At 34.8% G+C, this 27,269-nt stretch overlaps 1 protein-coding gene across 8 annotated transcripts in view; it reads right to left on the bottom strand.

Annotated features, from left to right (window-relative positions):
* Positions 1-27,269, bottom strand: part of USP34 (ubiquitin specific peptidase 34) — a 140,078-nt gene that overhangs the window by 80,754 nt on the left and 32,055 nt on the right. For 5 of the 8 annotated variants that reach the window (XM_064446827.1, XM_064446831.1, XM_064446825.1 and 2 more), the window contains exons 6-14: positions 25,568-25,635; positions 17,668-17,860; positions 12,567-12,628; positions 4,305-4,386; positions 4,119-4,211; positions 1,721-1,846; positions 1,186-1,315; positions 554-589; positions 24-154 (exon numbers count right to left, since the gene is read on the bottom strand). In XM_064446827.1, the coding sequence (XP_064302897.1) occupies positions 24-154; positions 554-589; positions 1,186-1,315; positions 1,721-1,846; positions 4,119-4,211; positions 4,305-4,386; positions 12,567-12,628; positions 17,668-17,860; positions 25,568-25,635 (921 nt within the window). The remainder of the gene's footprint in view (positions 1-23; positions 155-553; positions 590-1,185; positions 1,316-1,720; positions 1,847-4,118; positions 4,212-4,304; positions 4,387-12,566; positions 12,629-17,667; positions 17,861-25,567; positions 25,636-27,269) is intronic. The other 3 variants (XM_064446826.1, XM_064446833.1, XM_064446830.1) reach the window with 2 other exon arrangements.

Raw genomic sequence — 27,269 nt, 5'->3', positions numbered from 1 at the left:
CAGACTAAGATTTATGGTCTTACCTCGGTATCTGAAAGTCGCTGCTGTACATGTTTTGTTCTGTTAATAAGCTGTTCCTCCATTTCAATATCACTGCCTCCACTCTGATGGGTGTCGCTGTTGTCACTACTTTGAGGGCTTGCTGCTGGTGACCCTAGTTTCAAAATCATATTTCCCAGTTACTCTGTGATATATATTAATTGTAATATAACAGCATTACACAAAACTGCCTCAATTTATGAACTCAACAGCATTCTTCCTGCAAACAGTTGAACAAGGGACAGAACCACCTGTGTACCCAAACCCTAAGAAGTCTTTTTAGAGCACTGAGCCTTTTACCACGAAATTTGTATTCTGTCTCTTCTTGCCAATATATAGCACAGCTATATGAATTTCCTATATTCTCCATGAAATTTAATTTTCATTTGACTTATCATAAAAACATAATTGCAGATTTTTACTAGTTCCTCCTCTATTCAAATTCAACAGCTGTAGAAAAACACTGTAGTAGCAAACGTATCAGATTGTGGTGTACTTCTAAAACTATACTTACAAGGTGAAGGGGCTGCTCTTCTGAGCTCCTCTTCTTCTGAAGGAAAAAAGCAGGATGGAAAACAAGTGACTAAAAATCTTTTTGTCAGCATATAGTTGTCCATGATTCATAAAAATCAGCAGTAAGAAAAGAAAGGGAAACTACAGTAAAATGGCTTGGCAGCACTTTTCTTAATGACTGTGGGGAAAATACACAGTCAAGTTGAAAAAAGAAAAAAAACGGAAACAGCACGTAATATCAAAAACCAGGTAAAAATTAGGTAAGTGTTTGTAAGACTTTATGTAGCTATGTAAGTTACAGATGTTCAGCAGAACAAGAAGAGTTAACTGAGTTATGGACCATCCTCTGAATTTAAAAAAATAAGAAAAAAAAGAAAAAAAGAAAAAAAAAAAAGAAAAATACATATTACTTTAGATTTACAAACAGAATTGATCCAAAATAAAAAGTTTTCCAAACACGCTCACAAAGTTTTAATGTTTTTGTCTTTATCCTCAACTTCTGCTTGAAAAATATGCCAGCATTTTTAAAAATACTTCAAGTAAAAAGTTCTATACACCCTTTTTATCCACAGTCAACAAGGAGACTGTGAAAATTTAAATTTTAACTACCAGATCTACTGGAAAACCACATACCTTTTTTGTTTCCCATGGGCAGATTGGTACTCAGTAAAGATGCAAAAGAGCTTTGTTTTGACAGCTGAGCCTTAGCTGCTAGTGCATTATTCCACAGTGCTTTTATAAGCATTGATGCCAAATACAACGTCTATAAACAAAACCAGATAACAGTGCCACTAAGAAGCAGTAGGTTTGGTACGCAAAGATCCACAGTTCATATTTCTATATGCCAGCACTACAGTTCACCAAAATAAACTCATCAAAAGAAACGAATGCACAAAATAATGTTGTGTGAAACACTTTTTAATTTCAGAAATGAAGTTAAAATCATCTACCAGTCTTCAAAAATCCCTGAAAAAGATTGTAATTCAAAAGCCAGAAGAGGCTAATGTGAAGAAACATGACAATTTTGCTCATACAGTTTCCTCTCTTATGCATTAGTGAGTATTCCTTTTACACGCATTCTTTGAAAAAGACAAATCCACAATGCTTGTTCAAGATACTAACATAATTTGTTTTCTTGATACAGTGATTTTGTTCACCTTGTCTTTACCTGTTCAGTGTGAGCACTTGGATGAAGAGTTGAGACTAGGTTAAGAAGATGTCTAAGAGGGACAGGGTCCAAGTTTTTGATCAAAGAAGGAAACAAATCGTGTATGTAACGACTGCAATGCTTTAGCTACAAAGCACAAACGAACAGAAAAGGTAAGAGGAACAACAAAATAAATTTTAAAAAAAAAAAATTCAAAGATTGATAAAATTGAAGCAATTAAACAACATCTTTGCACAAATTCTCAGGAAGCACTCATCCAATAATTCTAAACTACATCAGACTTGCAATTTTTACTAAACTTAATCTTTATATTGTAATGCATGTGAAGTTTAGTGAAATCAAACGTAACAATATCTTCCCTAGATCAAGTTCTACGAGATTTGGTGAAAAGAAGAAATGGAAGTTTATTTTGCATTTTAACTTAAATATAACTTCTAAAATATTAGTGTATATGGTAAATCCTGAGGGAAAAAATATTTGCAATGATTACCTTATTAGCAGTAGTAAATACAAATAAAGATATTACAGGCTAATATGGAACCGAGAAAACAGTCTGTGTGAACTGTGCGAGGATTATAATTCTTTTGTCTTTGCAGTAATGGATGTCAAAAAGTATGACAATGTGTTTAGCTAACTACTCTATTTACACATTAAGGAGAAAACATCTAGGAGCATTGTCAGGTTAAATGATGATTTTCACAGTCATTCAAGGGGTTTAATTATGTTTGTAAGGATGTTGATATTCAAAAAATAAAATAATCATTACAGGAAGCTTCTAGAAAAAACATTCTCAATGTCAGTTACCACATATGCACCTCAAAGGGTTTTGGGTTTTTTTTATTCTTTATTTATTTTGCCTTCCTGGCATATAAAATATCCCTGCCAGCAGTTTATGGGGTACAGGCCACCTTTCACAGGATTCAAGCTGGAATGAAATTATGTGGGTTCTACACAAGGATGCATTTACACATCTTGAGATACCTGCTTCAACTTAGAGAAGATAAATTTGGGTCCAAAAGTTAGTTTAAAAAGTGGAAAATGTATTCTTTAAGGCTTTCTATTCCTTTAGTCAAAGGGTGTCAGCCTTTTAAACAATGTAAGAGGTTTAAACCTTTTACAGGAAGTAATCAGAACATACTTAATTCTAATATCAAACATACGTATTTTTAAAATATCAGTATCTCAAAATGAACATGTGAACTGTAAAAGAATTCTCGCATTTGGGTAATGATACTAAGTCCTTAAAATAGTACAAAAGACAGAAAAAATCCAGAGGTCTAAGACTAGTGTGAATTACTGCATGTGTGAAAACATATGGGAAGGTATAATATCGCTTTAACAATCTAAGTGAAATAAGTAATCATTAATTAATTTGATACAGAAAATTGTTGGAGCCTATTAGAGTGAATGCTATTATAATGAGCATTTATTAACATACCAGCTGCATGTTATAATGACAATGGACTACAGAGTTTTCAGAATGCATATACAGTAGTATTTGATTGAAACAAATCACAGAGAAATATTGAGCACATAAAAAACCCTTTAAATTTTAACTTCTATAAAAGTATGTTCCCTACACCTGTTCATCAGATCAATTTTATTTCTCTGACCTTCATTTTGAGTGTATTTTTCAGAAAAATTTACAGTGAAACCTTGAGGGTTTTTTCGTGGTGTGGTTTTTTTGTTGTTGTTGTTGTTGTTTGGTCTTTTTTGTTTGTTTGTTTGTTTTTTTAATACTAAAGTCAGAATATGAAACCATGGAAAAAACATTTCCACAACAGGAGATCAAAACATCTACTGTATTGAAAACCCCTAAATAAAAAATTCCACAACATAAAATAAAAAGCATAGCAATCCATTAAAAGTAGCAAACAAATACATCTTTCTAAAGGAAAAAAAGCCTATCAGAATTTCCAGGTTTACCAAGCAAAAAATAAAATCTCAGTGCTTTCTATAGACTTTACCCCCAGCACTGCAGCAGAGCTGTAAACTTCACTGCCACAATTTTCACCTGATGGTTCCCACCAGGAGTAACAGAAATGGAAGCCACAATACATAGGAGCAAGGCAATTTAGCGCATCAGTGAAAATATCACATCTACCCTACAATCCTCATCCCCATTCTTAGTGAAAACACCATGTCTTTGTTATACAACTTTTTTTTTTTTACCCTGTAGAAAAGTAGCCTAGGTGTATTATTGCATCTAATGAAAGAACAACAATTGTGGCAGTTACCTAATTTAAAATTTTGGTCAGCAAAACAGACAGACAAGAAAAAGTAAGAAACTCAGCTTTATGACTATAAGACAAAATCAACTTGCCATTTTCTGGTGTTTTTTTTGTTTTGCTTTGTTTTTTTAATATCACTCTTGCAATTATCAAAATTTTGTATATACCTGTGCTGCAGCCCAAATACAGTCTATGTGTTGAGTACTAAGTCTCCCTTCAGCTGCAAGAAAATTCAGAATCACTTGGCACTGTTTGATGATCTGCAAAGTGAGAACATATTGAGGAAAGATTTACTAGAACAAGAAGTTACTCCTCCATATTTGTACTAAAAATAATAATGATTTTACACAAACCTCAATATGTAAATTTGGTCCAAAAATGTGCTCAACTACATTGTTGCTGATAAGCCAGTCTGCAAGCTCTTTTGCAATCGATCTACAGATGAAGAAAAGAGTGGAAAAGTATGTAAAATTATCTGCCTATAATATATACTCTGTGCCCTTCCCCGGCACAGCATGTCTTTCAAATTAATATCTGTAATTGTAGTAAGCATACAAAAACGTTCTTGAACACAAAGCATACTCAACACTCATTCATTCATTTATTCATTCATTCAGGTAAGAAGCAAATTATTTCCGGATTTTTTCTTTAGCTGGAAGATCAATGCCAAATATCAACATTTCCCACTCACCACTCTGGATCTGTGTTACCAACCACTCTACCGATTTTATTAGTTAATAGAGCTCAACAGACCACCTGCAGACCAATTCCAAAGACCTCACAGATTATAATAAACACTGTTTTTTAACCCAAGTTTATAATGAAATTCCAGAACTACTGAGTTCACAAAGATAGCTAAAGGTGAGAAGGATAGAAATTATTTTTTTAAAGAAAATAACTTAAGTATTTTCGGAATCTTTTGTGTAAATAGCAACTCATACAGCAACTTACACACATGTAGTATACAGATACTTCAAAATTCTCAGTTTGTTTCACCCATAACAATAGGGAATGTTACCCACTGCCAATCCATAAGCAAACAATCAAAGAAAACAGGACAAGGAAACTGAATTTTCCAAAACAAAAGTTGAACTTCCAGAAAGGACAGCCCTGTTTGGAAACTAGTACATAAGCTCCTTTTATTCCTTCCTTTCAAGCAAACGTTTGTTTACCCAGATTTTGGCACCAGAAGCAAATAGAGGATATCACAGTATTTAAAGCACAGCCTGTAGTTTAAATGGCCCTGGAATAAAAGCGCTCTGTTTCACAAGGATGAGAGGATGGGAGGGAGGGTGTGTCTTAGGGGACTACAGGAAAAATTATTTTTACCACTGCTGTGTCATATTTATGGTCACTATTAAAATTCCAGGATTGCCAATCTTTATCATCTGCAATAAGAAAACAATATTTTTTTAGGTAAAAAGAGAATGCCCTTCCAATCAGGATTCACTTTTCTGGGGTGTGCTTCCAGTTCCAGTTCTTCAGTTGTTCTGAATTGTCTAATCCTTATGGATGAACTCAGCATAGTTCCTATTACTCAACACACACCATTCCTATACGGCCCTCTTTTACTCTAATTCAAGGACATGGGGTATCAAATATTTTTCTACTGTTCAAAAAAAGACAACGACCCCTAATATTCAAGTAGTAACTGCCTTGCAAGGTGCAACGTTTACCAACAGTATCATTTATGGCTTGTTAATAAATTAGATCTCGTACTGTAAAGTCAGTTTGATGGGGTATCTGCTCAAAGAGGGATGAAAAAGATAAACCAGTTCTGTTGCATGAAACCAAGATCTACTTGACTTCCTACAGCCTCAATTCAAAAGAAAACCAAATCCGAACCACCACCCCCAACACCCCAAAGATGCCTACCCCAAACCAAACTTTGGAGCATGCACATTACAGAGGGGGGTTGGATTTATGCCTAACAATCTAAAGTAAGACCTTTTCACATGCAAGCTGCGATTTTGCAAATTTTACAGCTAAAGGAACTTCAGTGTTCATTTGACTACATGCTACCAGTCTCCTGGTTCCATGGCTCTAAAAAATGTTCTTATCCACCTGCCTCCATGCTGACAAGCTCAAGTGACCACAGTGGCATTGCCCATACAGCTCAAGAGACTATTGCTCTGTTACTTTTCCTTGTCAGACAGCTGGTAGACTTGATATTACAGATTAATCTTAAAGCACAAATGCCCAACCCACACTCTGAAAACTGAATGCAGCCTGCAAAAAAATTCCTTGAACTTATGGCCTGTTCATCCCCAGCTCCTTCTCATGCCTTCACATTGCTTCCCCTTGCTGTGGGCAGAAGTGCTCCTGCTACGTGACCAAAATACAAGCAGAAAGCCTCATAGTTTGCATTTTGCACATATGAAAGATAGACAGTTCTGGTCACATGAGTGAACATACACCCACTAGATGCAGGATACCTGAATGGATGCCCTTCTGGTTATGAAATGTGAAAAGAGTCATTGGATATGGTCCTCCATAAGAGGCAAAAGCCCCAACACCCGAGTCATAAGTCAAAGGAGGTAATTTTGTTCCAGGACCACTTAAGTTCTTTTGGATCTGAATTTTTAAACCTGAAGCTTTCATAATGAATCCCAGATAAACACTGCTAAGCTATGTTAATATGAAAGGACAGTGTGTTAATATGCAAGCTCAGTGTGTCTCTTTAAACTGAATGCTTCTGCTAGTGGCACAATGTCCATTAGACATCCTAACCAGAGTCAGATGTTGCATTTTAGCTACTCCAAAGAACAAAACCTCTCTTACAAAGTGAGTTCCTTCACTTTTTATTAAATCAGTATGACAGTTCTCCATCTCTGGTCTGCAACATTTTTCTTCTGAGAAATAATGGATTATTCTTTTGAAGGAACGCCCTTTTTTTAATAGATGTATTCTCAGCAGTAGAAAACTCTTTCTCCTACTGGTGAGCTCAACTGTGATAAAATGATATCTCAGATTTATGAAGGTAAACATTCATTTGACATGGATTTGTTGAGGATGACCAAAAACAAGTGGATCCTTGTGAAAGGCAGAATGCAGCCCTTGTGTTTCCCAGAGATAATTGCTCCTCCCAGAAAGTTTTGCTGAGGGCACACCAACCACTAAATATACTGCCTTTTTAAATGGCGAAGCTATTACCAGCACTAAGCATTTTGTCCTCTGATATAGTAAGAAATATATTTATGATAGTTGTTCACCAAAGAAAGCTAATTTCAGGGTAAATGAAGTATGTCTGACTATTGTCTGAACACTTCCATTTCAAAAAGATTTTTTTTTGTCTGGTGGTTTTCCAGCTCCTTGGTAAGTCTCCTCACTTTAAAAGAGAGTGAACATCTTAAATCACAAGCAATTCCAGAACTTCATATAAATAAAAATAAACTGCCAGCCTATGGATAAATTAACCTGTGATTTAAGTTTGTATGTTGTCACTTATCCCACTTTCACTTTAATAATTATCAAAAGCATTATATAGCCTTGAAAAATTTCAGATACACTGAAATTCATAAAAATTCACTGAGTTCTGAGTTGTCCCAAATAAGCAGGGCAACCTAGAATAACTTTTTATTAAAATATTTAAAGTATAACTTTCAATATTTTTCAATGCAGTTTCATTTAGATTTCTATGTTAAAATTTCTTTAATATAGCCTGTATTTTTCATAATTCAGTATAGAATTTCATAATTCACTATAGCCTGTATTTTTTCAAAGCAATTTCGAAATTATTATATGACTTACGATACAATATCACTACAATTCAGGCAACTTCGCAAGAATTCAATTTTCAGTAAAAATATGTTTAAAAGAAAATTTGAAGGAGGTTCTTCTGAAGGTTATAGAAAAATTCTTTCATACTGAAGGAAACAGAGTGAAAACATGCATTATGATCAAAGAATTGTTATGCTCTTCCCTCTAACATGAAAGCAGCAGTACAATGAAGGGTTTTATAAATTCGATAGCTAAGTCATAGAGACCTTAGTAGCAAGTATTAGTTATTTTTCATGCATTTAGTAATTGGGATAGCAAAAGGAAAAGTAATTTAAAGAACTTGATACTCTCTATGAGTACACATTCTGGGTGAGGGAGGAAGAGAAGAGAATGAAAACATAACCGTAGCAGCTACTCTAGTTTAATTGTGTCTAAATCTTTCTCATACTGGAAATCTATGCAGCATATTGGGCTACATGATCTCTAGACTTAATCAATTTCTCCCTAGACTTTTAATTTAAATTCACTGACAATTCATGCCTGTCCAAATCACTGTTTTACTTCTGAGAAATGACATTCAATCACTTTTGACTTTAGTTTCCCCAGGCATTCCATGAGACTGTGGGAAAGAGCTGAAGCTATGCGGCTTCTGGTATAACCTGACGTTTGTGAACTGTACTTGCGAAAGGTAAGTACTAGAGCTTAAATTTTGTTCATTATTGTAAATAAAACTATGCAGAAGGAAACTATGCTTTACGCATCTTCCTGGTAGGTCAAAGAATGCCTCTCTATAAGAGGACTGGGTTAAAGTCCTAGAAACATGTAATCTAAGGCTGTGGTGCAATATTTGTAGCCACAGGATGACCCAGATCCAGGAACAAATCCCACAGCAAAATAACCCCCCTAAAGAAAATCTTATTTATCCAGCCAGTGAATTCCCAACACAATTCACCACACAGCTACAAAAACATGCCAGCTCAGTACTGGATGAAATACAACAGCAAGTCAGCAATGTCACTGAAAAACAAAATGTAAAACCTTAAAAGGAAAAAATGTAGAAATATAACAAGAAACTTGCAAAGGAAGAAGTTTCTTAACAGAATCGCTGCAATAGTATCTGCAACATAACAACAGATGGGAAACACTGAGCTCAACTTTTAGGACCAGAAATACAAAGAGGTTATAGCAAGCACGTTCCCAACACACATTAGAATACATGTTTTTGTTTATGAGCACACATTTTCTTATTCGATGCTTCAAAAACCACCACTCTGACATGATCTGGAATATTTACTGAACTACTGTGTATGCCACTAGAAAGAAACATCAGCAAGCTGAGAGAAAAAATTTACTACTATTTTTTTGAGAGAAAATCTGAAGAGATCCCTGGAATGTGGAATATAGAGATGGGAAGAGGCATTTAAATGAGGCTGCCATAAATACAGTTGGTGAGCTTAGACAAAAATTAAGAAAGCAAGAGCTAACACGAGCAAAGGGAACAGTGGTGAAGGGAAAAACCAATACAAAACTTGCAGTTTAATATCTCAATAAATAAGGAAAGAGAGGGAAAAGAAGAAATAGTCTAGATATTTCTGTTCACAGGTGAAAGGAATTTTGGACCCCTGTAATTACTCTGTAGGAAGCTTTTTAAGTGAGGGTAATCAAGTTTTTAAATGAGGCACGAGGTTGTCTCAGCATCAGCCTGAATCCTGAAGCTCAGAATTCCTGGCTGCCTGCCAAGTGAAAAGCAAAACAAAATATCTCTTTACACATGTTATTCCCACAAGCTGACAGTATCCTCATTAAGGAAAAGACACCACTTTTTCCTCTTGTCGTCCAAATAGCACAAAAAAAAATACTTCCCCCCCTGAAAGGCATGATCATATTTCAATAACTGACATCAGCAAAATAGTTCTAGGAATCACTATTCAATGACTTGAAGACTCCTCTGTTCAGTCTCCTTATTTTTAGTCTCAATAGATTTGATACTCTTCAGTACCTTAGACTGCAAAGAATTTGATTCTATCTTAAAAGTCAGGAATAGCTAAATTAAAAGTATATCTCTGAGGGCTATTATGAAGTTGAGTCACTGAGACATTGCACGTACCTGGACAATACGCACACTCAGTCACCACTAACCTCAACCCTAGGGAAGAGAGTCAAGTAAACTAAATCTAAAAAGACACACAAATACCTACAGCTATAAAATAGATTTCTCTGTCTTAGCTTCCTGCTGCTTTCAAGTGCAAATTGTGAAATCCAATGTTTTCCCAGACAGAAGATGCTTTAGCTTGTCCTATCATGGAAAAATTTGCAACCATGCAGATAAAGGTGGGAAGCTACTGTTGCAAAATATTTACTAAAAAAAATCCTGATGATACTTTCAAACAAAAGGGAAGAGCTAGGACTGACTGACAGCTCTTTTTAGAAAAAGAGATACCTCCCGCAAACCCACCTTATCAAGATACAGAAGGAGAAATCCCAAAGGTTGACAGTTTCAAATGCATCTGGAAAAGTCAAAACACATAATGGGGATGACTAGACATAATGCAAAACATCTTCCTTTGATAAATCTGCAGAGGCTACACAAAGCTACAAAATAAATCTTAGACTTCCTTTCCCCACTAAGGAAAGAAAATAGGAATGAAAAGCTTTCCTTTTGCTGCTCATTCAATCACTGCCAAAGGCATAAATGCCTTCTCATCCAAAAATTTCTCATGAACAGAGTCTCTAATGAGAGGGAAGCTTTGTACCAAACAAACTGTAGAAGTGAGACATTTTCCCCGTCCTTCTGCACCAGCCTTTTGTGATTATTTGGCTGGAAGAAATCGGTGATTTCAAAAGACATCTGAAGATGAGCAGCGATACTTGATACTGATCTGTACCCAACTTTTCAGGTAAAATACCAGAATGACTGGAATTTGAATTTTAAAAAACAAAAAAAAATTTGCATACTACAAAAGTGGAAAAGAAGGTCTTCTGTTCATGCTGCATTCCTTTCAAATGACAGGCTGTTTACAGATGCCCTTGCCAAGAAAGTAAAATCCCAAATGAGAATTTGACAATTTCCTTCAGCTTTAAAATAACTCTGATGTTCTTGCATAGTACATCTGCTCTTCTGCAGGGAAATTTATGCACCCTTCCATTTTCCCCTGTCGATAACTTTCCTTTTTTACATCTGACACAGAAAATCAAACAGCTTTTCTATTAGGTATAACTGGCAGAATAACCTCTTGTTAATATTCCTTAATTAGTTACTACTAGTTAAAAACTCATTCACAATGTGTTTCAGAAGATAAACTAACCAAGAAACACGTCAGTTTCAGATTTTCAACAGGAAGGAAGGAAGAAATAGATAAAACTGGTGTTTGGCAGTCCTGGTGGAACAACACACCATAAACTGGCAGTACAATATTGAAAATATCCCAGCCAAACAAGCCACCTCACATACTCAACATGTTACGCTCCTGTACTACTTACTTCTACTGCTACAGAACTACAGGCTTTAAAAAAAAAACCCAACACCTCTCCCAGGGCACAAAATATATAATTACATATAAGTATATATTAATATTATATTATATGAAAGTAATAAATGTGTGGTTACATTTATTACAATAATGCATTTTTTTAATTGTTCATGAGCTTAATGCCATTATGTTCAGGATTCATCAGATCATAGATATTTGTGTCATACTTGATGAGAATTCTTTCCTTTTTTTGTGACACTATGTATCAAACTTTACTTCGAAATAAATGGATAGCATGGGTTCATGTTCACCTATTGATTTATTGACAAAGGACACCAAAAAATTGATCACAAGTGGTTGTTTTTTATTCTCAAGGTATTTTCACATCTTTATGGAAGCAAAACTGCCCTAGATTCTGACTTTTTGTTCTTAAAATATCAACCCATTACCATAAATTTCACTTCGTTATTTACATTAAATCTACCGTATTGTGGTCTTGACTACTGACAGATTTCCATAAGCAGGTGTCAAAATAAAACCATCTATAATAAAACTACCCAGACAAAAAAGGAAGCCAACTGCAGCTGTAAGAGACTTCTCATTAATGAGCAAAAGACAGTGGAGAGTGTGTGCCTGCAGTGAAACAGACATGCATATGGATACAACCCCCAAGATAAACCTAAAGAGTAGATCACACCCCAGGATAAATATAAAGAGTAGATCACTCATAAGTAAAATCCTACATTCTACTTACTTTGGCTATTATTTCAAAAAGGCAGTAATTTCTACTACCTAAAGACATACTTTTGTCTGAATTTTAGACAGTTCTAACATGAAGTTTAGAGTTACTACAAAAATCAATGCATTTCCTCATTGGAATACAGTCCCACACATGAATCTTCTCTAAGATTTATGGGAGTCCCTTTAGAACTGTTAAACACACCTAAATTATACAAATACGGACTTTGAAGAAAAACACTCAGTAGTTCTAAAAGCATAGCTTCACAGACTTAATAGAAAACCAATAACAAAGCTGGGAGCCAGTGATGGCAAGACAAGTCTTAGTTAACTGAATTATCAGAAGAAATAAGAAGACAGCAAACTACTACTTGGATATAAATTAGCTGGTTCTTACTTACACATCACAATGGAGATAATGGCCTGTTACAGGTATTTATTATTTCAGTATCTACATTTTTCTAAAGGTTACCTTGACTTTATCTTTTAAGACAGTAAAAAAATCCAGAAACATTTAGAAATATTTTTAAAGTTACCATTTAAAACCATTTATTAAACCCTTGATTGGAAAACTTCTAATAAACGCCTCAGATTATCACTACTCCCACTGTGTATAATCCATAAAAACAATACAGAACTGCAATCATATAGTGCACTTAAAGTATTCATAATAATGTTCCTACTTACGTTTCTGTGTCTGAAACTAATGACTCATTATTACACACATCATTGAAGGTATGAAGTTGGTTCTACAGTTAGAAAAAGGAAGAAAAAAATTAAAATTTTATCTGAATATTTTGTGAGGTAGTTTTCTCATATTTAAAAATAGTATTAGTGACAGTAAACAATTTTTTCTAGTAATTTCAATGGTTTTAAACAAATTGCTTAGACAAAAATTTGAAAAGGCATTCTAGTATGCAAAAGGGATCAATTTTCGTTTTTAATCAACCTTTCTTTCACTAAAGCAATTAAATGATGTTACAAAACTCCACCCACTCCAGAAATCTAAACAAGGTGTGCAGCAGTCACTTTGTGCATAGGTTTTCACAAGAAATGAAACACACACTCTGGAAACTGATGTTTTAGGATGAGTTTCCCCATTACTGTAATGCTTACTACAACAGCAAAGATGTCTATTGTCACATTAACTGTGCTGAAATTCCACAAAATTGGAGAGTGAAAATTAAGTATTTTTATATAAAGTGAAGCTTTGCAAGGTATCTGCACTGATAAATTCAAGACATCCCAGAGCAAAGAAAAGCCTGTTAAAGGTCTACACCTCTTTTCCATCCTTTTCCTCAGCATCGACTTTCCAGATACAGAGATGGCTCTGTATCCACTTCTTTACATGTACATAACATTTTCTTAAAATATTTAAAATTACGCAATAGAACTTATTTGTCATCTTGCTTTCAAAAAAATTAAAGACATGGTAATGTGAATTTTTGACGTTTAATTTAAACTTGTTGCATAACTTCATTAAAATATTTACTCTTCTCTTTCTTGAAACAAGTCTGGTACATGCACTCTATAATTTGCGTGACAGCTAATCTCCTGCAGTCTTTACACAAAGATTTATTTGCGTTTAATCGCAACAAGTTTCATGGGGAAAAAAAAGTTTTCGAAGAAACAAAATTGAAAATATGCATTAAAATTAGTGAGACAATTATTAACAGGTACGTTATTAATAGACATTTTCATATGAAACATATTTAGGAGTGGAAAAACATGTGAACAGAACTTTATGAAGAAATTGCTATGACCAATTAGAATTGGGTCAAATAAAGAAGTGAAAGTTCAATGGCTTTTCTGAAGACTTACCCGCCAACTGAAAATGTTTTGAAAGGGATCAATGAGTGAAAGAGTATTGAACTGTTACTATTATGAATTTTAAATCCATGGTCACATGTTGATCCAAATTTCCCATATAAAATCCTTATCCAAAGGAATTCTGACAAAAGGTGTTCTTTTTCATACTGTAAAAATTGTTTGAAAATTCCAATAATTTCAACTAAAGTCTTAGAATTCTGACACAACAGCGCAATACAAAGTACACATGGGGGAGTGTTGCACCACCTTATTCTCACTCACCTCCTCACATACCACATATGAAACACTATAAGAAACTAGAGAGGCCTGTGCCCAGGCACTCAATTAATGCAACACAAATGTGTTAGTTAAGAAGTAGAACAGAGGTATAAAGCCTTCAGCAAAAAAAGCTGAGCACAAAAAGGCATCTCCCTAGCTAGTCTTGTCTCAAAACCAAGGCATCAAAGGTAACTATACTTTCTACACACAGGAAACCAATGCAAGAATAAAAAATATGCACTGTTCAAGTTTTGCACTGAATTTGTTCAGGAAAACCTAACAATGTAGCATTTGCATTTTCACTAATGCACAGCACAAAATTAAAAGGGGTTGAAAAAATGAAAAAGGAAGGATGGCCAGAAACAGTTATGAGCATTCATTTTCACATACTGTAACTGTAAGGACAGGAAAACAGAGAGTCTGTGAGGTAATAAGAGAGAGAGGATATTTTGGAGCTGAACCACCTCAACAGGTGACTGGGAGATGAAATCAAAGAGAAACAATGTAACAACAAAAATAAACCTTCAGGTATATCTTGGTTTATGTTTTGCTGTTCTTTCTGTAGCTATTTCCAACTTCATATTCAACCACTCAAGATTCCAATTTTCTAAAATTAACTTTCATTGTCTGCCTTCAACCTTGTTTTGTTAATAGGAACTTTAGTCAGGTGATATGACACATTATGTATATGCTACTCGGCAAGGGAGGCAACTGTGGATTTGGTGGTAAGCAAATATAACCCCTGTATGCCATACACCATGTATTGAATCTCAAGAGGTTCCCTGAAGCTTGAAAGGTTTCATTTTAGGACTGGTCATGTTAGCTGTTAGATGGGGGGGGAATCTCTTGGCAGACACAAATCAACACGCCTGTGTTAAAAGACATTCATCTGTTTAGATTCACTGATATTTTTGATCAGAGTCACCTTTTCATATGAATTTTCAGAAGAAACTTTTCTCTGAAATAAAGTATATATTGAGAAGTTCACACTTCAAAATACTTTGCACTTAATTCTGCTAAAAGTTTTCTTTGAATATTCACATCTATTTGCAAAATTAAATGAAGAATTGCTTCCAGGCTAAACGCTCAAATTTTGGCAAATAGAAGTCCAGGAAAGGAAAACAATTTGCAGTTGCAGGTATTGTAGTTCTAGGCTCGAATACAAAACAGAAAGTGAAATTGTGTTGGTTCGGAAGAACATTTCAATGAAATTACTTTGACAAATTCTAGCCAAAGACATGAACTGAAAAAATAAACGTCAAAAAAGTAGTCATGAAATTGCATAGGTATAGAGCAAGTTGTGAGAAAATACTAATTAACAAAGCTGAACTACATTACATCTTTGTAAACACATCTTTGTTTGCAAAGAGGATGGAAAACTTCAGTAATCATGCAGAAATTTTGACTGCCTCTTTTGGTTTAGATTTCACACACAAAGTTGCACAGATCTGGCAATTAAAATTGTTCCAGTCAAGGCATACAAAAGTAAATCAACAAAAATGGTTCTCAAACTCAAAAGTAAAAAAAAATTAAAAGATGCTTCTTCCAAAAATATCTTCATAAGATCTTTAAGAAGAGAATGAAAGAGAAAACTGCCTATGGTTTGAATGAGAAAGAATGAATTCTCAGAGTTCCAGAGCCGTTTTAGAGACTATTCATATTTTAAAATATTCAAGAACTTATTGTCAAACAAGATTCCACTTTTTTTTAAATCTAAAACCTATTTGTTTTAGTCTAAAAATGCCTGTGTTATTAAAAATCTCACTTTTATGGTTGTATTTATCAATCATAACATATCAAAACATGTTATAACTACTTTAAATGACACTATTTCACACTCCCTTAAATGACCTACATGCCTGAAAAATAAACAAACGGATGCGTTCTTATTTTCTGACTTTCTTTTGGTAAAGGATATACAAAAACACATACATTAGTAGTTGGAGAAGGACAACTGTACAAAGCCAAAGGAAAATACTTATAGGAATAAAAATATAATGTAATTGAAACTATGCAAACATTAGAAATTTACATTAAAATAAATGATGCTAAAAATGACGCTTTCCAAAACTGTGCAGAATTAAAAAACAAAACAAAACAGGTTACTTTTATGCCCAATTAATGGCCATATTTTAAAACATATCTGCCAGATGTTATGAGATTTCTGTAACTGTATAAATCATAAAGCGCATGGCAATGAAAAACGGAAACTAAAATATATGCTATATTTTCACCTAGGACTTTATCAACTCTCTAAACTTTTCTTATTACACAAAAAGAATCCTCAACATTCACTTTACGCTAATTAATTATGACAGAAGATTAGAATTCAGGCACTGATTATATTATATGTAGCATTTATGTAAAGTCATATAACCTACTTTTATAGATAAATTCTATTTACAGGAATGAATACATGCTGCTACAATTTCTTCCAAAAGTTAACTCTCTGTGTATCTGGCTTAACCACCTCCACTGGATGAACTGCATTATGTTTTCATTCATACAAATGCTAAACTGAATGGACAATGCATTCAAGTCCAATAAATGCAATTACTCTTAGAACAGCATTTGATTAATACTGAGTGGGTGTAATTCACACTTCTTTTTTTTTTTAACTTAGTAGGTCACATATCTAGGTAAATTAAATATTTACTTTGGTTAAAAACCGCCAATAATCTGACTGGAAATACTTACAGGTTACTTTAAGTTGCCTTTATTAAAACAATTGTAAGTACTTCTATACCTAAGTATAGTGAGAAACAAAACCACATTTAAGTAAACTTTTATTTACTGAGAGTGATGAATAGAGTCACGGAGTGATACTATTCATTAATCAGTTAGAACAGAGAAGGCCACATGTGTTCAGAAAATGGTACAAAACTTAAGGAGAACATGTTTATTCATTCTAGTGTAGTTTGTTCCTGTTCACCATTTTGTGCGTTAAGGCAAATGTGACAAGATGAGCTATAAATCTTAAATACAGGAGTGTCAGAGGAAACACAAAACTGAAAAGCCTCAGATGAATAAAAAAAGGTCACTTTTCATCTTCCGTACGACTTCCTTCCGACATACGTAGGAAGCAACGGCAGACAAAAGATGCACAACATATCTTGACTGGTGCAATGTGGAGCATTTCCATGGGAAAGAGAAGGGGGGGGTTTTTTACTTTAATCTATTTCTGTTTGATGCTATATATATTTACCTCTTCAGTTCAGTCTTCTGCTAATTAATGCAGAAATACTCTCTTGAGAAACAGACTATACTGAACAAACAGGAAAAAGAGGAATGTACAATACAAAGAAGCAGCTAATTACAGCAGATTCAAAACACTGTAAAGGTAAAAATTAAAACAGATTGAAAGCCTTTGTAAACAACAAATAAAATATAGCCATGTCAAGGGACTTAATTGCAACATAGCTGTCACAAGACATGGTTATAAGACAGTTTTGTTTATCATGGTAAATTGTTCAGGGAATGTATTACACTTCCATATGCTGCATAACGTAGCCATCACTTGGACTTATCTCTCAGTGAACCTTATGTTCACAATCACAACTATAATTTCCTAAGATCACATATACAAGGATTCTGCAGTTTTCACACATTATAAAAGCCCCCCAAGCAAGCCTGTAACTCATAAAACACAAAAAATAAACATTTTTACTAAATATTATTTATATTTTTTAAAAGTTCTTACTGTTATTTGACTCAGCCCAGCCAATCGCATTGTTAGAGTTGGAGACATAAAGTATTTAAATGCAAGATCAAGACTTTCTTTATCAAAACACAAGGCTGTATCCAATGGTTCTTTAACTGTGCTCCACATTAAATCTGCCATGTTCCGGGCTGCGCTCTGTCGCAACTCCTGGTCTGACAGTTTACATAAATACCTAGAATAAATTACAAATGGAAGATTAAAAAAAAGGTATGATTCAAACAAGAACATTTCTGGAACACCGTCTTGATTATAGCAAATATATATTTCCAACAGTTGTAACAGTACTAAGCCTCAAATACCACTATAAAAAATTGGCATCAATTAAAAACAAACACCAAGAAAAAACCAGAATTATACATAATATTTTAAAAAGTAAAGAAATGTCTTACTTTCAACCTCTTCAGATTTCTTTCATTCCACAAAATGACAGGAAAACCATAGAATTCTTCGGAAATTTAGGTTGGAAGGCTAAACCTCGTATCTGTTTCATGGGAAGGTACCCTCTCAAGGTAGCTGCATTATGTCTATTTACTTTACTTAAAACTGAAGTGTCATGATCCGCTTAACATATTAATATACTTTAAAACTTAAGTTCTGGAAACACTGTCAGTGAACCACAAACAGCATGCTCTGACAGTGAGAACCTTCTGAAGATGAGTATATCCCTCTTTGTGGCCTCAGAACAGAAAAAAATCTTAACTGTGCAATCACATTCTGATACAATTAGAGTAAATGTGGTACAAGCTCATTTCTTCTGCCATAACCATATGCCATCTGTGCTTCTACATCAGTACTCCCTGTGCCACCATACTGCTTTCACAACAGGTTAGTACAGGAACACATGCCCAAGTTGTTCCTTCTATTGACAGCAATGATGGTGTTTAAGGATGCATGAGAAGCATCACCAAGGATCCTAGGAATCTTACAGAGAAACCAAAAATGGTAAAGAATTTTGAACAGCTAAGTTCTTCCTCCTGGAGACATCTTAGATAAGGGGTCATCTAATCATGCACAATGAGAAGTAATGCAGATATTGTCTGCAACTGCAAGGCAGACGAGATGATAATTTATAAAAACTAACTTAGAGAAGCTAGCACAACCTTAGTCTTACCTAAGCAACTACAAGATCAAGACATACCAAGAAAAACTATACTGTAAAGTTCACATAAAAAACACTGACACAGTTGAGAATTTCTTCTAAACTGAATGCATGAGAGAAAAATGTTTAGAAATGTTTCCTGAACTTATTCTGAAGCTATTAAAGATTACACAGTGAAAGGTAGAGCACACAAGGTTAGCATAATCCGTTTTTTTCTGCTGTACTTCAGCATTTTGAAGTTTCATCTACATCCAAACTAGATTTAACTACACAGAAATGCTTTAAAAAAATCCATGTGTGACAGCCTAAGTCTGAATCCATCCAAATACATCTATGAATCCTTAAAAAAAACCTTTGTTTTGTTAAAAAGCAAGAGATATTAAACTACACTTAAATAGATTTATGCACCATTCCTTTGCATTTACATCATATAAACATCAGTAAATTAAAAACAAAAAAAATACAGGCCCTGATTCTTATTTAGATTGAGGCCCTTTTCCACAGCTCTTGTGCAGAGGCCTTAAAATAAACACACTTAAATGATACTTAACATTGTCAAACATAGAAAAGAGACTTCAGTGCAAATAATCAGGGACTGTAGATCTATGACAGAAATCACAGATAACTAAGGGCAGGACAAAAGAAGGCTCATTCAGGGACAACGCAGTCAGATCGTTCACTGTTATTAATTGTAATATTTGTCTTCTCATGTAGAGCACTAGAAATCAGATCATGGCAGGAAAGCAATGCTTCTGTGCTATGCTTTCTAAGCAAAAGGGAAGTACCAATGAGAAGGGAATACTTATATGAAAAAGTTCAGCAGCAAACCAGAACCAGTGACCTTCTTTAACCTACAGACAGGTAAGAGGAGTTGCATTTTTTCATCAGAGTGTATTGGTCCATGTAACAGAACATAATAATCTCAATATGACGATCAGCAACCTCAGACCAGTTTTTACCTCCCCATTTTTATATGCAAACTATGATCACCCCTGGTTCCCAAAGCTTTTCAATGTTCATAATGCACACCAAGTCATACTTGATTGTTTTATGAAGGATTTCTAAAGAGCTCAAAAATGTTAAAATAAATTATATGGGTTTTCTCATTCTACACAGGACAAATAGCGCTTGTATGCAACAGACAGGTGGGAATGGACACATCTACATATACAGAAACAAGGGTGCTTTCTGGCTTCACTAGACTTCTGTAACAGAAGTCACCTGAAATCTTCCTCGCACTAGAAAATTTGGTGAAGCAACTATACTTATCTAAAATGTTTAGAAACAAGGTTTCCTGAACTTATCTGAAGCAATTAAAGATTGTACAAGGAAAGGTAGATACATACGAGGTTAGCATAATAAGATGGGTTTTTTTAATTTATAAAAACAAAATGTTTATTTTAATGCAACAGCATCAGTATAAACCTTCTTTCATTCCTAAAATTCACTCTACAGCAACATTTTTTAGGTTCTTTCAGAACATTTACTGTATTTAGACCAAGCCTAAACCAGACTTGTGTCATGTTTTCTATATTATAATATCATTAAGAGACAGTGTTTTTTAAAAAATCCCACTTTATAATAACTGAAACTATCGTGTAGGTGCATTTTTGCAGCTACAGAAGTACTTCAACAGTATAATCTATTTTGCCAAGGCCCTAAAGAAAGCTACAGAGAAAAGAGCACTTTTTACTTGTTAACCTGTATCCTAGGTCTTCTTTAACACAGCTGGTTATTCTAGCCACGCACAGTATAAATGCAGAAGAAAGCATACTTGCCTTTACAAGTATAACCGCATCTACACTAGAAAATTTATTGGCACTACTACACTAGTCATAAATCATATATGATCATATCTTTACTACCAGGATCAAAACTATAGAAACTTGCCGAGTCGGCCAAGCCTTATTTTTATTGTGGAAAGATACAGTGGCCTAAACCCATGTGTATCAGTAAACTGGCCCCATTTTACGCATTTACTGATGGAACGTTGTTACTAAAAAAGAACCCTTTAGCTAGCACTGGCAATACACACACATCTTTCCTTACGCTGACTAACTGTGAATTTGCTGCCTTGCCTTACATAAAGACAGTGACAGTGGAGCAAGGCAAAAGGTCTATTTAGCCCAAAATATCCACTCTAAAAGCAGATGAAAGATTTATCCCATATATTAAAAAAAAGAATGAACATATCTACTACTGTGAATTCATTTACCTCCTTCTATTTATACCTTTGGCTTTTTCATTAACCTGTGCCAGTTAGTTTCACAATTACGTTCACATGAAGAACTATCTCATTTCTCTTAAGTCTGCAACCTGACAATTGTATTGCATGTTCTCCTTTGTTTTTGAAAAAAACATGAATTATCATTTCCTATTTGTCTTCATATCACTCATACAACAGCCATCTCTGTCAAAAAAAATCCTAGACTATGTCTGTCCTAAGTAATTTTTTATCTCCTACCTTCTTTGTCACCCTTCCTATCACCTAGATAGTTCTGTTATTATCTCTGTGAGATGGAACGATCAGAACCGTATATAATATATAAATGTGAATATGGGACTCATTCATATAATGGCTTAATAATAGCTTCTATTCTCTCCTTCATTATTTTTTTAATTCCAAAATTTTAATCTTTTTGATTCTGATGAGCCTCAAGTCTTAAAGGAATATACGAACGACACTTCAGGATCTGTATAATCTAGGAAATCCAACATTTTTGCCTAAATGAGACTTTTGGAAAGAAACATACCTCTTTTTATACATATACATAAAGAATAATCTATACATGTATAGGACTTATCCTGCCAGCCCGGCATACTTAAAATTATCAATAAATATATGTTATACATACTTAAGCAACCCATATATGTATACATTAATTTTAAAAAAAGTTTTAGTCTACTGAAACTACTAAAATTTGCCATGTTTGGGGATAGAGAGAGTTCAGTTTTAAACATGCAGTTCCATGTTAACGGAATGCTTACAATCACATCTTATGCTTCCGGACTTCAGCTACTCAGCTGTGAAATAATCATTTTTCCCTTAATATGACTCCTTTGGACCACAGCTGCAAAATGGATATCAAGTAGGATAAGTCAGTGCCCCTCAGTGATATGAAGAATTCACTTAAATGCCTGGCTATTGCCTCCTGACTTTCCTTTTCTTTGTACCTACAGCATAAATTTTCAGATTTTTAGAGGAGTGAAATATTTTTTGCAGTTGAAAACTTCAAGGCTTATTACAAGAAACATGTAATGACTTATCATGACATTCAGTAGCCAGGAGTGATCTTGGGCACTCCCATAAACCCCAAATTTTAAAGAAAAATATTTTTAAGCAGAAGAATAATTTTAATTCTTTCAGCTGCATTCTCTCTCACTGTATTCCACGGGAAGCACTGTGGATCAACAATTCTGTTTGGAGCTTCTACTTCCTCTGCTTATACCAGTGCTATGCTTGGGCCCTGTGCTGAGACTACATGGCTAACACAGGAGCAACTGCCACTTGCAATTTCCTCTCAGTGTGCTTGAGCACAGAATGTTCTGTTTCTCCTTAACTAGGGCAGAGACATGAATCCTTCATAAAAAATCTCTCAAGATCCATCTTGAAGAGGGGGAGAGGAAAAAGAGAGGGGAGGAGGACAGGTTACAACTAAACATGATATTGGTCAGCGCTAATGCTCAGCACTCAGACTTTACCAGAGGAATGTTTAGTAGGTGATAACCAGCTGTGATGTCACAGAAAGTAGTAGATTAGGTCTTTTTCTTCATACTATCCAGCACTTTTCTGTGGTTTATAGAGGCACTTACAATATCAGACACACAACTTTATCTCTTACTTCTCATAAAACTGGACTTCATTGCAAGTCTTTTCCTTTCTAAAGGACAGAACTATCCATGACACTTTCAATCAACAATCTTGCCACTGAAAAAACATTGTCCTCGAAACACCACTGTTTATAGCTACTGCTCCCTTCAGGCATTCAATACCTGGAACCATGCAGAGCACCTCTCATCTCTGATCTTGAGGTGGAAGTCAGCTGGAATTAATATCTTGTATAAAGATGCATTATCAACAACTTGCCCTGATTTATAATTGCAATAAGCTATGACTCATTTTGAGTCACTTTGTCAATTAAGTCTCTTTTCATTAGAATTTTGCAATTTGAAACGCAGAATTCTAAGGTCTTAGGATCAATAAAAGCTTCCTTCTGAGGAAGTCAAACCTGCTTTTCTTCCTTTTGAAAGGTGCAATTTTGAATTAATGTCTTATTTCCTTCCTAAACTGCTGAAAAACATAGGCCCTTCACAGGCATGAATGCTGGTGCTCCACTCCCCAGGTAGAAAGCAACATTTATTAGCCTTTATTTATTAGTAGCAACATTTATTAGTAGCAGCAATGACAGGACTGTGTCCATGATCTCTGCAAATTCCACCAGTGGTCTCCTTTACACTAATACATGCTTGGCTATTCATTTCATCTGCTCCTAGTAGAAACCACCACAGAACAGGAACATAAAGGTTAACCTCATCTGATAAAAGAAGCTGCTATGATGCCAGTCAGGTGATCTCTCTTCCTGCTTATTCTGATCAGCACTCCAAAAAGCAGCTTTTGCAAGGAATCGACAAGAGCAGCCACTGGGACTAGCAGTCAATTAGAGCCCCTAGAGCTCAATCTAGACTAAAACCCTCTCCAAAACCTCCTTCTTACTTTGCATAGCAGCAGAAGCTGTTTGCAGGATTTATTTCAAAGATGCTGTGCTGCTGTGCCTAGGATTATGTTTGCTTTTCTTTTTTTTTTTACTTAAGTAAAAAGCAGATGGAGACCTAGAGACCCAAGCTGCTAAGATCAGATCGGTAGGCTTCACAACCACTTGGGGTGAGCAGCATACACCAAGAAAGTTATCTTTCACTGAAGGCATCTGTGTTAACTTCGGTCCCATATAAAGGTATAGCACTAGAGATACATGGCCTCCAAGCTTCACGTCCTACTCCGTAAGGGCATCTTCAAAAACAAAGCTTTGGATTTCATAATGTTGAGAAATCCCATATCTCCCATCAGGATTTGGTTGTGAAAAACAGAAACTGGGAGAACATCCCCTTCCTTCTCTCAACAGTGGTGTTTTCCACAGATGTATCCTGTATCGATATTGTCATTCTGATTGACATGAACGTATTGTAAATGCTAAGAACAGACATCAAGGGCATTATTTATGGCAAGAAGCTGCTGACAAATCACATTTTAAATCAGATACAAATATTCTATGGGTAAAGAGGAAGACATGAGGAGCACACAGGAAAAACGTCTTCTATTAATTCCAGTGACCCTAATTACACCTACAGTTATAAAACAGAAAATACTTTAAGAATTTTAGGATGACAAGCAAGCGAGGATTAACAGCAAAGACTGCAGGCTGTGTTATTCTATCTCACTCAGGTTCCTTTTTATCAGCCTATCTCTGTTGATCCTTCAATGCTCTCTAATTTCCATACATTGCAAGAAGACAGGTAAGGCTCATGAACCAAATTCCCATGTATCCGAACAATCATTAATGGAATATGTGTGGAGACAAGAAGTTGGAAGATTCTTCCTAGACTGCTTCATGATTAATAATTACCTTTATAAGATTTCAAAGAAAACACATCAGCATTAAAGGATTGCACATGGCTGGACTGTAAGTCAAGAGTAGTGTATTTTAATAAAAGATCAGAATACTCTTCTCCCTGCTGATACCATTTTGGCAGAGACCACATTATAGCAAGATAGATCGACAGCCAAGCCAGTACTTAAATTTTTATAGTCAAAATTCTTTACTGTTAAAACCAGAACATTTTTAAAGATGACACATAGTTCTGAGCCTCATTATTCTGTGTACTGTTTTGCTGCCAATGTAATTATGTTTTTGATTTTACATTGGTATAGTTAAAACTGAAAAGGCACATTTATTGCTATTGGGGAAGTAAGCTGTGGCCAGTATAAGCACATATCTAACATTACAGTTATAGGGAATCTGGAACCTTGGTGGAGCTGTGGGGCCATGCAAGAGCAGCAGCCTTTTAGGTTGTTTGCACCAGAAAAGTTTAATGTTGGGCCACTAGAAGGAGAATTAACTGTGACCACACCCCTCCACCTCCAGGCAGATGCACATACACAAGATAATTTCATCAGCAGCTCATCAGATTTTTTCCTATTGTCCTGAGAGAGCCAATAAAAATAAATTGCTTGTATAATTAAATATCTTTACAAGTACTTTAATTTTAAAGTGATTTTCATGATAGGTAGTTTGATATGAAGAAAATCTTTGGGACTGGATATATTTAGATACATAAAAGTCAAGTAGACTTTTGATCACAGTTCAGTTCCTGCCAGCTGGAAATACAGAACACCAAAATGTGAATCAGTGTTAAAACTCTGTGAAACTCAGTGTATGAAATCTCAGTGATCACATATTGCTCTTCTACTTACATCGTCTCACTGCAAGTTTTATTAACATACTGCAGTAAGCAAAGCTGTACTACAATTGAACCCGACACAACACATCAGAATGGGGCTGGATGTCACACTAAAAATGCTGTTAACAAGATTGATCCGATTGATACTGAAATCTGACAGATGTAATGAGCTGCCCAAACTAACTCTAAACATTACCTTCACTATTCTTGTTGAAACGATACAGTCAGAGCAACAACTTGAACAATTAAAAGAGTATCAGCTGAAATTATAAATACGTGCTGCCAAAAAATCCCACAAGAAAAATCATTAAATTAAAAATTTACCTGATAACATAAGTCCTAAAGGGTATAATGTGCTGCATAACAGCAGGGATGTGTAGCCATATTCTGATCTACAATGCAAAAACATAAACAGATAAAAGTTTCATAAATAACATTTAATGAGAATGGTAAAAAATACAATATTCCCGGTACATTGGCAGATGCAACCCCACTTTAAAAAAAGGCTTTGCTATTGTTTTTCATTCAACTTCAATTCTTCCCGCTTCTTAATTTCCTAATTTTCAAAGCTGTTATCTGAGGAATGCTTCTGTGATTTATAAATAGGAGTTGCATCCTCTCTTCTAGTCAACTGGAAAATATACCATCTTCTGTAGCTTTTTCAGTTGGAAGAACTGCTACTCAGCCTTGTGGAGTTTCTTTTTCCTTTTTCTTTTAAAGACTAGAAGAACTGTTCTTTGCAAATCTCTCCTAAATCAAGTGAAATTATTTTACTTGTGTTGATGTTTTCCTTCTTACAGCTCGCATATCCTATGAAATAAAATTATGTTTTATAGCCAGGTATTAAGCACAGTTTTTTTCACTACCATATCTGCATTCCCGTATTTACCATTCTACCTTTACCACCTTTGCAAAACCGTATGCAGGAAGAAAATGTATGCAGAGAAAAAAAAACCCTGAAACTGCTATTTAACACCGTGAGGAAAAAGAGGACCAACTAAACTACTTACACAGGCAGAGTCAGAAGTCCCATCTGCATTTCAAAAAGGAATGCTAAGCCTGTTAAACCTGTTACAGAAAGACAACTACGTGCCAGGTAAGGGATCTAGCATAGATGAAACATCAGCAGCTACTACTACTCCTCATATAATTTTAATAATGTGCACACACAAATCTTGTGAATAGCTAACACCGTCAATCACTCAAAGCTGTTGTGTCAGTTTATATCTCCATGCTTGTTCTTAAAAGAATGCTTAATCCTTGCAACTGATGCAATAAATTCTGGCTGAGCACTAAAACTTTGCACCAGGATTTTGGAAAATTCTGTATGCAGAAAATCGAAATTCTCCTTCTTGCTGGGAGAGAAAAATATTAGGCTGTAGTAAAACTCTATGACGAGCACTTATTTTAAACATTTCTGGAATTATCCAAATAACTTTTTGAGTCAGTTCTGAAAAAAGTATTTTCACTTACTTTTTACAACGCATCTAACACTACCATAGTAACAATATAAACCTACTTTGCAAGACAAACCAGCCAAATCTTCACATTGCAAAAGAGATCACATGTGGAATAAGCTTCTGATCCTACTGGCAGTCTCAAGAACAAAAAAAATGCTAACATCCAAAGATTGCAAGTATAAGTAGAAGGTGCTTGTTCTAGAAACAGGAATTAAGTAACATTCTGACAAGGAATTGCAAGGATGACAAAGGTACTGCTGTATTTACACAACTTGATTTTTAACACAACGGTATGCTCTTTTTCATATGCAAGTATCAAACACAAAAGCAAATACAGTTATTTGTGAAATAAAGTAGCAAATGTATTTATAATTTTGTTTTTATAGCTTTCATTCTTCATAGTAATTTTCACTCTGTATTAATTTAAACTTCTAAAGCCATTTCATTCATCTGTACACTTGCACTACATACAACCTTCATCCTCAGAATTGAAATAATGCAAAATTTCACATTACAAATGAAAACATAATTTTTACCAATAACTCAAATATAAATATACTAAATTA

This window comes from Phalacrocorax carbo, chromosome 3, assembly GCF_963921805.1.
Source record: "Phalacrocorax carbo chromosome 3, bPhaCar2.1, whole genome shotgun sequence".
NCBI classification, from domain to species: domain Eukaryota; kingdom Metazoa; phylum Chordata; class Aves; order Suliformes; family Phalacrocoracidae; genus Phalacrocorax; species Phalacrocorax carbo.
Note: the sequence above shows the minus strand (reverse complement) of the source record. Positions and strands in the feature narration are given on the sequence as shown.